The sequence below is a fragment of the Pinus tabuliformis genome, chromosome J (assembly GCF_031772625.1).
Source record: "Pinus tabuliformis cultivar Carrire ecotype Pingquan chromosome J, CPIR1, whole genome shotgun sequence".
In the NCBI taxonomy this organism is placed as follows: Eukaryota; Viridiplantae; Streptophyta; class Pinopsida; order Pinales; family Pinaceae; genus Pinus; species Pinus tabuliformis.
Genome location: NC_142295.1, coordinates 1553068712 through 1553084454, shown reverse-complemented (window position 1 = coordinate 1553084454; position 15743 = coordinate 1553068712). Strand labels below are relative to the sequence as shown.

Genomic DNA, 15743 nt, shown 5'->3' with positions numbered 1-15743 from the left:
CCCAAGGGACTTTCTTCTAACATTTTCTTCTGAGGATAGACTCTTCCAATTTCCGAGTTAGTTTCGACCAACTCTCTTTCTCCTAATTTAAGCTTTGATCTAGTTAGCATTCAACAACAAAATCCAGCACAAGCTTGTCTAACCTTAACAACTATGAGCTCTGATACCACTTGATCTGAAATCACCCGTAAATGACCTCAGAAAAATAATGAAGGTATTACAGACTCATGTGCTAGGGTGTGCCTATGTTATTTTATGCAACGGATCGATAATACTGCGAAATACACAAACACTGAAACAGTAAGAGAACAAAGTAAGCAAACATATAAACACAACAATTTAATAAGGAGTTCACCCAATCCTCCTGGGCTACATCTCCTGGTCCAGCCTTCAGTGGTGGCCTTTCTATTGTGTCTTAAAGCAACATTTTTACAATAAGGAGCTCAATTTGAGTCTCACTTAACAGATGATGATCAATAGGATTATACTTGGATTCCCCAAGTCTTTAGAGTACACAGACTCCCCTTATTGAATCTTGACCTCAACTGGTCTCAATGGTATGAGTCCAATTTGGTACCCAATACCTGACAGGTATACACAGAAGAGTTGCTTGAACCTCTCAAGCCTTCTTTGGAGTTCACAGACTCTCGGACTCTCTCTGTCTCTGTCTGCTCGATGCTGCCTTTATCTGCAAGTCAGCTCAGCTTCTCTGTTCTCTACAATTTACTTCTTTCTTGCCTCTCGACTTTTTGCTTCTCTTTCTTTGCCTGCCTTTACTCTTTGTCTGTTCGTGGCTTAAAGCCAATCTTCTCCCTGACTGTTCGTTTCCGCTTCCTAGCTCTCTGGATCTCCTGCCTCTATCCGCTTGAATTCCCCTACTCTGCGTCATCATCACTGTGTAACGCTTCACAGAGAGGTGGCCACTTGTTTCCTCACGAACTGAGTGTCGGTTCTCTTTGAACAGTTGTTATTTCCGTTGCTCCAATATTTCCCACGAAACTGATTCCTCTGCCAGCTCAGCGGTCATGCCGGACCTCAAATCTTATATGACTTAGCCTATTTCCCTGTCGAATCTTGTCATCCATCAGATCATTTATTCGTCATTGATCTGGAGCCTCCAGATCCTACGATCTCCGTCCATATCAGGCAGGTAAGTAGCATGAACTTTACCCGCGCGATGTGAGCAGTTTTCTCTCTCATCCGTTGGATGCGTGTCACCTAGTGTATGGCATCGGGCGGGACTCGGTCGAACCCGCTTACCACTTGAATCCCTTCCGATATCCTACTAGTTTTAGCGCGGGACCCGCCTTCTGATGGAATTGGCGATTTTTGTATGGTTTTATGCTTTTCCTCGTGACCAAGCACTTGGGGGCTTTCCTTCACTGAGGGGGACGCCCTGCAAAACTGCTTCTGTTTTTGGATTTGACCTCCCGTTTTTGTCAATTTGTGCCAGTGTGTGGTCACCATGGGCCAACGGTCTACGCGCTTTGACCGAGGGTCCTTGTTGTTCCGTGGTGACCACAAATTGCCATTGTTTAGAGGTTATTTTTGATAAGCTCGATATCCATAAGATTTTGAAACTTGACATAATTTGAAATAATCATGAGAACTTAGAGAATGTTTAAGGATCCAATTCGGATCACTAAACTATTTAATAATTGAGACTTCTATTTTATAGATGATATTTGGATTTTGGGAGGGCATGTGACTAGATGAAATAAGTCCTCCTTCACCCTCACTAATTCTTGGGCCTTTATTACGTGACTAGGGGCCTTTTATTTCTCTTTGGACTGAGGGAACAATGTCATAGTGTTGAATGCAATATCATAGTGTTGAATTCTTATGATCCTTACATAATATATAAATTATCATGGATATCCCATTGGAATAATTTGTCACAATAGATCTAATATTAGTATGAATGGTAATTCCTTGTACATCTTAGATTCTTTACTTACTATTTTTATGCCTAAATAAATTAGCTAAAATGTGACAAATATATAATAGAAAGAAATACACATACCATCCACAGTACACAAATTTTTCCATGGGAAACTTTCATGGGTGAAAAACTAGCTAGAAGGTAAGGTTGCTTTACTCTCTTTTCTTTATTATGGAAAATGTTGAAGTACAAAGAAAAATGTACTCTTTATGGAGTTACCTAAGACTTGTAGCTTGTAATGCTACTGTAGGTTCTAACCCCCTATATTTTTCTCTCTAACTTCTTGCTCCTAGTTTCTCTGCTCAATTATGTAACAAAATACAATAGCATAGAATGGAATCCCTACTCTTCCTAGTAGCCAATATTTAACATATCCAAATAACCATCTAGTGGTAAGTTTTAACTCCATCAACCCTCAACTAGATTTTTGGGTTTGATGCTTCTAGAGTCCTCTTTAAAGTCCACATGTGGGTAACCCCATATCCATGGGTAACTGCAGTTGACATGGCATCCACTAATACCACGACGGTCAACATAATAGGTCAATTTTGAGAGTCATAAATTTTACATATGAACTTCAATTGATGCAAATTTTGCTCCATTGAAAAGGTATCTGAATATAGATCAACATCTAGGGTCTAGTGCTAAAGAGAGAGAGAGAGTTTTGACTCCAAAAAATGTTGTTTAATCCCCCTTATCCACCCTTGCATTTTAATAACCCAAGGCTTAACTAGGCTACTAATAATAAAGTAGAAGGAATGGTAATATTAAAGGGGTACCTATTAGAGTATCATGCAATATCTCAAATCTAATGTACTAATTTCTTGTGAAGGCACTAGAATAATACTTAACATGGAAAAATCCATGATGAATTTATGAAGGATATTTGAGTAAGAAAATATCAATATAACTACGCTATTTCCCATTAAGATGACTAATTTGGAATAGTGTTTGAAGTATTTGGGCTTCTTTTTGAATCCAAATCAGTATAAATTTGCGATTGGAAGTGGTTGATAGCTAAAGTACGAAAGAAATTAGATGCATAACACAATAGATGGTTATCTAGGGCAGGTCATTTGGTTTTGGTAAAAGCAATTCTAGAAGTGATCCTAGTCTATTGTATATTGCTTTCCTACGTCTGAAAATGTGTTGTGGGAAAAAATAGGCAACTTTTCTATAAGATCGTCTGGTTTGGAAACCAGAAAAATAAAGAAATAGTGTTAGCCTCATGGAAAAAGTTGCATTATTAAAATCCATTGGAGAATGGGGCCTCAAAAATCCCTTTCTCTTTTCAAAGACTCTTGTTGCAAAATAAGCGTTGAATCTAACCCAAGGAACACGATTGTGGGCTTGGAGTTGTAAGAACTAAGTATATAGCCCTTAGTAAAGTGGAGGATTGGATCATAAATCCCTTCAAATAGCTAAATAATGCGTCAATAATCTAAAAAACTATTATCTATGTTTTTTATTTGGTTTGCAATTGGTTGATTTAAAAAATTAGGGAAATGGAATAAAGTGCAAATTGGCTTTGACCCTTGGGGTGGGAATCAAACAAATGCAGATAGTTCCCATATGGTGTTGTAGCAATTTTCTTTCAAAAAAATGAGAAATGTTATAGCACTTTTGTAGTTATTTGAACTTTTGACCTCTTATGAGGAAATACTTGCTCTTAAACGTTAAGCCCACTTTTATACATCTCCTTTGTATTAATCTCGAATATCAATAATATTATTTTTAGATGCTAAGTGTCAACTATGTATTGAGTATTGAAGGAATTACACACCTCCTTCTTATTAAAAAGTAGAAGAGTATTTTTTTTTTCAACTACTTTATCTTTTCATATAAAATTGATGCAAAATTAAGATGAAAATTAAAGTATTCTATTTATGACCAACATTAAAATTATTTTGTTATTATTATTTTTAATTGATTAATGCAATCATTATTTTATTATTTTTAAATGTAATATTACATAACATCTTCCCTCTTGAATAATAATGATAAATCAACTCTCACTTATAAATCATACCCAATAATAAATATAATCATTACTATTTAATAAATATTCACTTTATATTATGAAAGTATCATAACTAAAATGGTTTAATAAACAATACATTTCTCTAATATATGGGCTAAATTCTCTGGAAACATGTGATTATAGATACTCCAAAATTTCTTGTTTTCGTTTAAATAAATATATATATATATTCTCTGAATGAAAAAAAAATCACACTGCAACGAAAAATCACACTGCATGTGTCATTTAACATAGATGAATGCTGCCACAGTGTAAAATAGATCAGATATGTACGAGTCTACGAATTATCTTTAGTAAGACTTTTGGACTTTTGAAGCTTTTCCAATGCTTTTTTCTAATATAATTTCTCAAAAAAATAACTCATATATGCACCGATTGTCTCGAAGAACATTTTTCGTAGGTTTCTGGGAGTTAATTTGAGATTCATTAGTGAGAATGGCCGGTTATCGGTACGTGATCACAGTGAAACCACTATTTCCGAGATCTGAAATGGAAAACCAGATTCAGATAAGTCAGGATGACCAGTAATCACTTTGTGGTTATAGGGCCACCGCAATCTCTGACAAGCTGGGATGCTCGTGATTAACAGATTGCAGCCTTTGCAAGCAGTGTACTCAGACTCTCCATGCGAGTCAGTAATCAACATCACAATAAAAATAAACTTATGACAACAATCGCTATGAAGAAAGATGGTTGTTATGATTGTTGAAGGGTCTGGTTGCTTCCGACACACCTCAGTTTACCATTTAATTAAGAGTGGCAGACAGATTTCACAAAAATTGAAGTTATTAGTGTTGAACTTATATATTTGAGGTTCTATTTTAAAGGCAAAAAAAGGTTTAAAAGTCATTTGTTTGAATGCTTTACTAACTATCAGATTTTGAAAATATCTACACACAAAAATACCATGTATTACTTCTAAATTTTTGAAGTAAGGAGCACAGAATTTCTCTGTATGAAAAATGACAACAGAAGTGTGCACTGTGACTTTCAGTTTCTATAATGTAATGTTGATGAAATGTTAAGAAAAATGCAAAATTCAGATGATTATATGCAACAGATTTGCAATGCTAAATTGAATTCACATTACTCCACACAAATTCATACAACTACTTAATTCACATTACTCCACACAAATTCATACAACTACTTTCTCATGGACGTGAAATAGATCACAGACACAACTAAATAGCTCTTGAACACTAAATGCCTAAATCCTGCGACTAGAGTCGATTTACATGAGAAGTGAAATGGAGGCTGCAATGCCTAAAGCTACTGCTCCAACTAACATAGCATTCTGGATCAGGGCTCTGGGGGTGGCGGAGCTCGTGGAATTTGTGATGCTTGAGTTCGAAGCGGTGGTAGTGTTTGGTGAATTAGAAGTAGAGTTGGCTGCTGGCGCGGGGCTGTGAAGAGCAGAGACGCTGAACTTCATTCCTCCCGAACAGTGACCAGGAGTCCCACAGATAAAGTAATGCTTCCCAACAGTCTTAAGGGGAACTACTGTGTTGCCGCTGTTGTCTTGCAGAATTGAGTTTGAAGTCGAGCAAGCTTGGAATCCTGCTGCGTCTGTCTCCACCACAGAGTGCATCGCAGAATAAGAGAACACTGCATGTCTCACAAACACCAATATCATCATAATCGATCTAATAAACTTTTAATTCCATTTCAGACTCAGTTTAAAACAAACATTTCACTTTGAAATTTGAAAATGGAAATATTTAAACTTCAAAAAAATGATTTTGAACGATCATCAACTATTTGGAACTTGGAAATGATGAATAACTTTGAACAATTAAATTTTAAATTTGTGAAATATTTTAAAATTTGATATTGATGTCATAATTTTTATTTTTCAAATTTTAAAATATTTTCAAAATCTGTCATCCATATACAATAATTATTTTAAAAAGTCATAGCTAAGAGTTTGTTTTCTTCAGAAGACATAGTAGGAATGAAAGCCGGTTTCCTTAAAAATTAAGGGTTGATAATTACAGATAGTATAGTTTTCCTTGAATAACAGTGACGAGTCAACTTTTATTTGTAGATAACAGGCAACTATAACTGTCTCTACATTTGTGGATAACAACTAATTATAGATATCTTTAGTATGATTTGATAACTAAATTATGATAATTTTTTCTACTATTTAAAGAAATTATCATAATCATGAATAGATTTTCCTAAGGTTTAAAAAAAATATTTAAAAAAGTCATTATAATTATGATAAAAAAAATTGGAAATTGGAACTAAATAACTTTGGATACCAAAAATATAATTTAAATTTTCTAAAATTTTTAAAATTTTAACTTGGTTGTATTCTTGAAATATTTTGAAATTTAACATGGTTGTATCCTTGAAATATTTTGAAATCTAATGTTGAGATCATAACTTTTGTATGTGAAATTTCAAAATATCAAAATTTGTTATTCATATAAATATAGCTATTTGAAACATTAAAGATTAATTTTCCTAGCTATATTCATCATTTCATCGCCTATTAAAAACTTTCTTTTGCAATAAGAATTTTTTTTACCATAAGACTTTTACTATACAGTTTTATATTTTTATAGCAAATTCTACACCTTAAAGACTTAACTGCCAAGGAAAACCCGTTATTTCATAACAGAGACATAGCAATTTTAACACCTTACAAACTTAACTGCCAAAAAAAACCATTATTTCATAACAGAAAACAATATCTAAAAAAAATTCAAAAAACACATTACATCTACATCTACATCTTCTATTCAAAAGAAATATCAATATCAATATACACCTCGCTTCTGGATTCAAAAGGAATTAAATGGGACTCACCAAGAGAGTCTCCAACATGGTATGTGTTGCTATCTGCCCAATTCTGATAGGCAGCACCCCCTGTGAGGTCCCATCCATTGCTTCCTCCAACTATAAACTTCGTAGCCAAGGAGGGCCCGGGAAAACACACAACGAGAGAAGATATGAGCATAAGCAACCCCAGGCCCTGAGTTGCCATTTTGTGTGTTCGCTGCACGGGGTGGTGGTGCTACAAGCTGCTATATGTTGAATACCAATACAACGCCAGGAATGGTTGTTTGACAAACAAGAAGATGCGGAGGTATAGAGTGGGTGGCGGATTTTATAGAGAAGAAGCAGCAGAAAGGTAGTGTAGCGTGTGGGTATCATGCTTATGTTGCAATGCAATGAAAATGGGGTTTGGTGAAATTAGTTGTTAGAGTGAGTAGAGGAGCAGAGTACTGACGGAAGCAGGGCCCCCCAAGACAGATTGCAAAAGAAGGCAAGAAATGCTGTATGTATGAGATTCCTGAATCTTTCTCTATACTATGATCAGTAATGTAACTGTTTTGAATAGAATCAACTCTGGTCTCTGTACTATCATTCATTCGTTCTGCATGTCTTGTCATTTATAATTCCAACTCATGTATGTTGACTGGGTGTAATTTGTGGGTGTGCCATAAAGGATGCCTGGTCAAAACCTTTGGTAACACAAAAACCATTTGCTTGAAACTCGGGTACTGTCTTCTTGCCTGACATCAGTATGAACGCTGTTCAAATAATGTAACAATGGTGTCAGATAAGGGGCATATAAAATTGCCCTCAGGGCAGATACATGGTTATGATATGAATTTGTACATCAGTATGAATGCCGTTCAAATAATGTAACAATGGTGTCAGATAGGGGGCATATAAAATTGAGAGTGGCTTAAAGAATCTTGTAAATTAGTTTTGAAAATAATGAAAATTTTGTTAAAACAGAATTTTTAAAAATTTTTAGTTAGTGCTGTTAAATTTCAGTATTTTGGGTGTTGGGGGTTTTTGATGGTACTGAATCTATTTCAAACACTCCAGTATTTTTATTTTTTGAAATTTATTTATCAAATTCCTGCACGAAATCTGAAGTCTAATTTGCCCATAATTTGTTAAGAATTTGTTGGAAATACAAATTTGATTTGTGAATTCTCTATAATCCAAATGTCCCAAATTTTTCAAGATACTGAATCCATATATAATCAAAAACTCAATTTAAACAACACAAATTACAATTTGACCAAATTTATTTTTAAAAACATCCCTGGTAAAATTTCTAAAACTTCTCATAGTTACACACTACCTTATTTTTGTGTACTAAATGGTATGCGTACAAAGTTTATCAAAAAATATATAATGATAGGTATTAGAATAAAGACCAGTCGAATTGCCCATTCCTTTGAATTCTTTAAAACAAACATATAACATCTTCTATTTTAACACCCGTTTTGATGCCCATTAGTTCAAAATTTCATTATGAATAGTGGACTTTTCAAAGTCATTGGTGCATTGATATTGATTCTACGGTTACGGCCCTAGTGACTATGATTGATTGTGAAATTTTGATAAAGTTTTAGGGATTTTTAATAAGAATTTTGGTTTTAGTTAAGTTGTATGAAGAGTATTAGCTTATTTTTGTGCACTATGAATGAATGGGATGTGTAAAAGTTTATCAGAAAAAATATATATAATGGTAAGTATTAGGATAAAGATCGGCCCTAGTGACTATGATTGATTGTGAAATTTTGATAAAGTTTTAGGGATTTTTAATAAGAATTTTGGTTTTAGTTAAGTTGTATGAAGAGTATTAGCTTATTTTTGTGCACTATGAATGAATGGGATGTGTAAAAGTTTATCAGAAAAAATATATATAATGGTAAGTATTAGGATAAAGATCCGTTAAATTGCCTATTATAACATCTTATATTTTAAGACACGTTTTGATACCAATTAGTTCAAAATTTCATTATGAATAGTGGACTTTTCAAAGCCATTGGTGCATTGATATCGATTTTATGTACACGGTAAGAGGTTGGGAAGGGCCTTAGTGACTATGATTGATTGTGAAATTTTAATAAAGTTTTTGAGATTTTTAATATGAATTTTGGTTTTAGTTGTTTTATGAAGAGTATTTTTAGTTTGAGTTTGAAATAATTTATGGGTAGAGGAGAGGAGTTTTTCTTTTAATAAATTAGTTGGGCATGATAAATAGAGGCTGCAACTTCAAGTAAAACAATTTTTTTAAGAGTTTCACTACGGGTTGCACAATAACTCTGTAAAATCTATAACTAAGATGTTTTATGCGCCCACCACAAATTGCTTCATGATTTTATTCTCTTCACCTCACAAACTTACATCCTCTCAAGAGTGCAAAAGACTTTTACATTCATATTGATCAAAGCATACATTTTGACACATTAATGCATGACTGAACAAAACATTAAGATAGAGGATGGGCAATTGAACATCAAGAGGATGGGTGATTGAACATCAAATGTTTTTCTATGTTGAGGAGTACTTTTACATTCATATTTATCAAAACATACATTTTTGACACATTAATGCATGACTAAACAAAACATTAAGATAGAGGATGGGTGATTGAACATCAAATGTTTTTCTATGTTGAGGAGTACATATTTCAGTGGCGGAATGCATGCTTGAACATACTTATTTCACCAACCCTTCATTTGTTCTTAAATGCTTGATGTGTGTTGCATAATGGTCTGATGTGTTGCGGAATGAGGAACTTGTACTCCTGCTTAGAACTTCTGTCCTTAAGCCTGCAAACAAAATTCGCAATGTGCAAAAATCTACTTGGAAAATATGGTTGCTGTCAATTTAGTAATTGTGGTGGTTGAGATTAATTTTTCCAACACTCTCCCTTAATCACAATTGTCGCCATTGAAAAATCCCAAACAGTCTCTGAGATAAACAAAATTTTCACGTGCCAATGGCTTTTAGAAAATATCAACAAACTGTTCTTGTGACCTACAGTGCTGCAACACATTTTCACTAGTGTTAACCAATTCTCTAATAAAATGATACTTAGCATCAATGTGCTTGATCCGCTTGTGAAAAACGTAATTATTTGATAATGCAATTGCAGAATTATTGTCGCAGAAAATAGTTGTTGTTCATTCTTGGTTGTGGCATAAATCTCTCAACATTCTTCTCATCCAAACTTCTTGACACATTGCTGCTGTTGTGGTGACACATTCAACTTCTACTGTTGACAATGACACTATTGGCTACTTCTTACTGGCCCATGAAATGGCTCCCGAACCTAAATGAAAAACATATCTTGACGTGCTCTTTCTATCATCGACACTTCCTGCAGAGTCACTATCAGTGTAACCAACCAGCCTAAAATCATTTGTAGCGGTGTACAAAATACCATACTCCTTTGTCCCATTGACATACCTTAAAATCCTTTTTGTTGCTTGCCAATGTGTCTCCTTGGGTGTCTCCATGAACCTTGACACGAGACTTACCACATACATTATATCTGGCCTAGTTGCTTTCAAATACATCAAACTTCCCACCATACTTTTGTATAATGTTGGATTGACATTGCTACTGCAATCTTCTTTGCTCAACTTCAACCCCATGACAGTTGGAGTTGGTGTGGGCTTGTTATTCTACATATTAAACCTCTCCAAAATGTCTGCTACATACTTTTATTGGGAAATAAAAATACCATTTTCTGTTTGCTTCACTTCTATGCCCAAAAAATACCTTAATAACCCCAAGTCAGTCATTTCAAATTCACTTTTCATGACTTCTTTGAAATCAACGATGAAGAAATCATCACTGCCTGTAAAAATCAAATCATCTACATATAGGACAACAATAAGAAGCTTACCATCACTCTCTTTGATGTAGAGAGTAGGCTCATTGTCACATTTGTTGAAGCCATTGTCCAACAAGTAAGCATCTATCCTACTATACCATGCACGTGGTGCTTGCTTCAGCCCATAAAGAGATTTCCTCAACCTATACACCTTGTCTTATTGGCCTTGTACCTCATAAACAGGTGGTTGCGCAACATATACTTCCTCTTTCAACACTCCATTCAAGAAAACACTAATTTTATATCCATTTGATACACTTTCCATTTATGTTGTGTTGCAATCGACACCACTGTACGCACTGTCTCCATCCTCGTGACTGGTGCAAATGTCTTCACATAATCTCTTCCATGCTACTGCTTGTATCCTTTGATAGCTAGCCTTGGTTTATGCCTTCCAATATTCCCCTCAACGTTGCTCTTGGTCTTATAGACTCACTTCACTCCAATGACTTATTTTCCTTGTGGAAGGTCCACCAACTCCCATGTGTCATTATTTTCTATTGCTTCTATTTCTTCCTCCATTTCCGCAACCCATTTTTATTCTTTGATTTCATCCTCAAAATGGATTGGGTCATCTACATGACAAAAAAATGCAAATAAGGAATTCAGACTAGTGCTACTATCAACTTCATCTTGCTTGTAAATTTCATTTAAATTTCTGAATTTTGGTTTTATTATGCTTGCGGAAGACGGGCTTGACATATCACTTGATGTTGCACTAGAAGTAGATGACACAGTGGGTCTTTATGGTGTGCTTGGAGAAACACTCGCTTGACATTTTCCTATTATTTGTTGATGTTGTCGCTTGGTGACTACTTTATTGAGCTTGAATAGGGGTAGAGGGAGTCACGGTTTAAGAAACACTTGCTGCCATCAATTCCTATTTGTCCTCATGTATACATGCTTTCACATTGATTGTCTTCTCTACACTTCCATCCCATGCCTCCTCTTCTATGAACTACACATCTCTGCTGATTATGACCTTCTTAGTTGATGGATTGTAGAGCTTGTATGCCTTGGATTCATCACTATATCCAACAAAATCAACTCATCCAAGACATGTGCATACTCCACACATATAAACACTCTCATGTGAGTAACACTATCCTTTCTTCCATTCCATGCCTCTTCAGGAACCACGTTCTTGAAACTTTTGGTTGGACACCTATTCATGATATATGCTACACAAGCGACAACTTCAGCACAATAATCATTTGGCAAATGCTTTGCCTTCAACATACTCCTTTCCATTTCCATAATGGTCCTATTTTTCCTTTCTGTGACACCATTTTGCTGAGGTGTATACCTTGTTGTAAATTGCTTGTGAATTCCATGCTCCCTGCAAAAATGAAGGAAGTCATTTGAGATGTATTCGCCACCTCTATCAGTCCTCAAGACTTTGATGTAGTGTCCACATTGCTTCTCAACAAGAGATTTGTATTGGTGGAAGCGCTCAAACACTTCACTTTTCTGTTTTAGGAAGTAGACCCATGTCTTCCTTGTATAATCATCTATGAATGTCAAGAAATAGCAGCTTCCCCCAATTGATGGTGTCTCCGTTGGTCCACGTAAATCTGAATGGACAATCTCTAAGGGTGCCTTTTCCCTTATTGACTTTCCAATTGTAAATGTCTCTCTATGTTGTTTTCCCAAGATGCATCCTTCACATAGGATATTCAGTTTTTCTATGAATGGTTATTCCTTCACGATGCCTTTCCTATGCAGCAAATTCAAACCTCTAAAGTTGAGATGACCAAATCTCAAATGCCATAACCAATTTTCATTCTAACTTATGCTTGAAATTTTACTTGTGTGACAAATACAACTTTTCTTTCATCTTCTTGTGAGTTCATTAATAGTTGTGCGTGTGCACCTTCTTCTTTCAAATCTGATTTTATCATTAGGGGAAACATTCTATTGCTTGTCATATGAACTTTTGCAACCATTTATTTGCTTGGAGGCTTATCCAAAATTGTGCACTCATCATTTTTGGAAAAGATATTGTAGCCCTTTTGCATGAGTTGTCCAATGCTTATGAGGTTATTCTTTAAACGAGGGACAAAACAAACATCTGAAATATACTTCTTCTCCCCCTTCTTTGTTAGAATATTGACTCTTCCTTTGCCCATGAAAAAGGCTCTAATGTCACTTCAAAGTTCACATTTTCATCTAAATTAGAAAACATTTCAATGTTCCCTGTCATGTGGTTGTTGCACCCTAAATCACATCACTTTGTCTTTATTGAGCTACATTACAAGCTAAAAACATGCTATCTTGGTTTTGATTTTCTTTTGTGGAATTTTCACTTGGTTTGTTACTTATGTTGTGTTGCTTCTTTTTACATTCATTTTCATAATGAACATACTTCTTACAGTAATAAAATTTAACTTAAGATTTATCATACCTCTGACCTTGTGCTTGATTTTGGCTTGGGCCTTGACTTGGATTTTGATTGTTGCCCCTTCCACTTGAGCTTGAAGGGATGCCTCTTCCACCTCTGTGTGGGCTTATTCCTCTTCCTCTAACATTTGATATTCCTTTGCCTCTACCTTGACCAAACGAAATTTGTGTCTTGAAGGAATGCTCCAATGAGGAGTTTTTTGCTCTATTCAGTCTATGTTCATGAGAAATCAATGATGCATGAAGTTCATCGACTAAAAATTGTGAGAGATCCTTTGTCTCTTCTATGGCCACAACAATGACATGAAATCTTGTTGGCAGACTTCTCAAAACTTTCTCAACTATTTTCCTTTCCTCAAGTGTCTCACCATGAGACCTGATTTGAGTAACCAATCCAATTACATGTGTAAAGAATGAGTCTACATTCTCACTCTTTCATACAAATTGTCTCAAAGTCTCTCCTCAACATTTGTAGTTTTGTTGTCTTCACTTTTTCCATGTCTTGGTGCGCTATCTGGAGGGTGTCCCAAGCTTGTTTGGACTTTGTTGCTACTGCAATCCTTGGGAAAATACTTTCATGAAGTGCTTGAAAGATGTAAAAGAAGGATTTTGCATCCTACTTCTTGTTGTCCCTCAACAAATCCTTTTATGCTTGTCACAAGGCAGTGTATGTTGTTGCATCTGTTGGTTCTTGAAACCAATTCTCCACCAAATCCCAAATATCTTTAGAAGAAAACAAAGCCTTCATTATAATAGCCCAATAATCATAATTTTTCCCATTAAATTGAGGTATCTGAGGATTAGTCAAGCTTGTCAAAACAATTTTTAACTCCCAACAAAAACACTTGCTTTTACACTGTCAAAACAATTTTTAATTCCCAGTAAAAACACTTGCTTTTACACTAACAGAGTTTAACCCGCTCTAATACCACGTGAAAGAATTTATGGGGCAGAGGAGAGGAGTTTTTCCCTCAACAAATCAGTTGCGGAGGTCAAATATTCAGTTGCGGTGATCAAATCGCAATTGTACAGGAGCTTAATTAAACATAAAAATTTATGGGGCAGAGGAGAGGAGTTTTTCCCTCAACAAATTAGTTGCGGAGGCCAAATATTCATTTGCGGTGATCAAATCGCAACTAGACATGAGCTTAATTAAACACAAAAAACGACTCATGGTAGAACAAAGTAAAACATGGTGGTTGTGGTAAAACTGGACATGAAAGTTCAAAACCATATCAAAACAGTTGAAAATACATTTGCATGATAAATAGAGGCTGAGCTCCAAGTAAAACAAAATTCTTAGTGCGGTTTACGTATCACTAAAAGTTGCATAGTAGCTTTTTGTAAAACATATAACTAAGATGTTTTACACTCCCACCAGAAATTGCTCCACGATTTTCTCCTTTTCACCCCTCAAAGGTACATCCTCTCCACTGTGCAAAATATTTTTACATTCATATTTATCAAAACATACATTTTTGACACATTAATGCATGACTGAACAAAGAATGGTCGTTTGAACATAAAATGTTTTTCTATGTTGAGGAGTACATATTTGTGGTCGAATAAATGTTTGACCATACTTATTTCACTAACCTTTCATTTGTTCCTAAATGCTTGATGTGTATTGCGGAATGGGGAATTTGTACTCATGCTCAAAACTTCTGTCCTTCAACTCAAATCGACCATCTACAAAAACCTACTTGGCAAGTATGATCGCTGTCACTTTAGTAATTGCGGTGGTTGAAATTGATTTTTCCAACCGAGTTTCAATTGCATTAACAAATTATTATTCTAATATAAAATTTGTACAAAAAAGTTTTGTTGAAAAAAAAATCAATGAAGCCATTCAATTTTGAACTATGATGTTTAGCGAGATTCCAACATAAGTAATATTTTAAATAAGACTTTTTGACTGCTACTTAATCCATGTCCACAAACAATGTATGTATATGATTGGGACACATAATTAGATGTGGAGAAACACATCTCACCGACTATATCCCATTGAAAGCTACAGTCCTCCCTGCACATTGCTGGATTTCAATTGTAACATCTTACATCATTTTTGAATTTTAAATAATATTGTAAATAAGACTTTTTGACTGCTACTTAATAAATGTCCACAAACAATGTATGTATATGATTGGGACACATAATTAGATGCGGAGAAACACATATCACAACCTATATCCCATTGAAAGCTACAGTCCTCTCTGCACATTGCTGGATTTCAATTGCAACATCTTACGTCATTTTTTTTTTTTTTTTTTTTAAGCTAGAGTTTGATGAAAATTTACAGAACTGTCACACAACACTCAATCTTTTTGAATGTCTTTTAAACTGGAATTTGATGAAAATTTACAGATTTGTCAAACAACACTCAATCTGTTGACGAACTGTTTTTGGCCTCCCTGAGTTACAGTTTACAAGAATCATAAGTGATTCCATATAATCTTAATTGGTCAAATTCTGGCCAAGGTTATTGTTGGGAATTTTCTACTAAATTCCAAAACAAAATAATGAATAGAGAATGATACTCTGTTTTTACTCAGGGAAGTACAAAAAAATTATTTTCTGCTGAAGAATAGAGTTTCACACTTGAACAAAAAACAAACTTGTATTCATTAATCAAACCACTGCAATTACAAATTTCTTCCTCTGCCAGAGGGATTCTCCAAGACTGCTTCAGACGCACA

At 34.9% G+C, this 15743-nt stretch overlaps 1 protein-coding gene across 1 annotated transcript; it reads right to left on the bottom strand.

Annotated features, from left to right (window-relative positions):
* Window positions 1-5124: 5124 nt before the first annotated feature.
* Window positions 5125-7047, bottom strand: LOC149233417 (mavicyanin-like). Its single transcript, XM_089376734.1, has 2 exons — window positions 6801-7047; window positions 5125-5591 (listed from the first exon to the last, which is right to left on the bottom strand). The coding sequence occupies exons 1-2, from the start codon at window positions 6976-6978 to the stop codon at window positions 5218-5220; spliced, it is 552 nt and encodes a 183-aa protein (XP_089232860.1). The 5' UTR covers window positions 6979-7047; the 3' UTR covers window positions 5125-5217.
* Between the last annotated feature and the right edge of the window lie 8696 nt (window positions 7048-15743).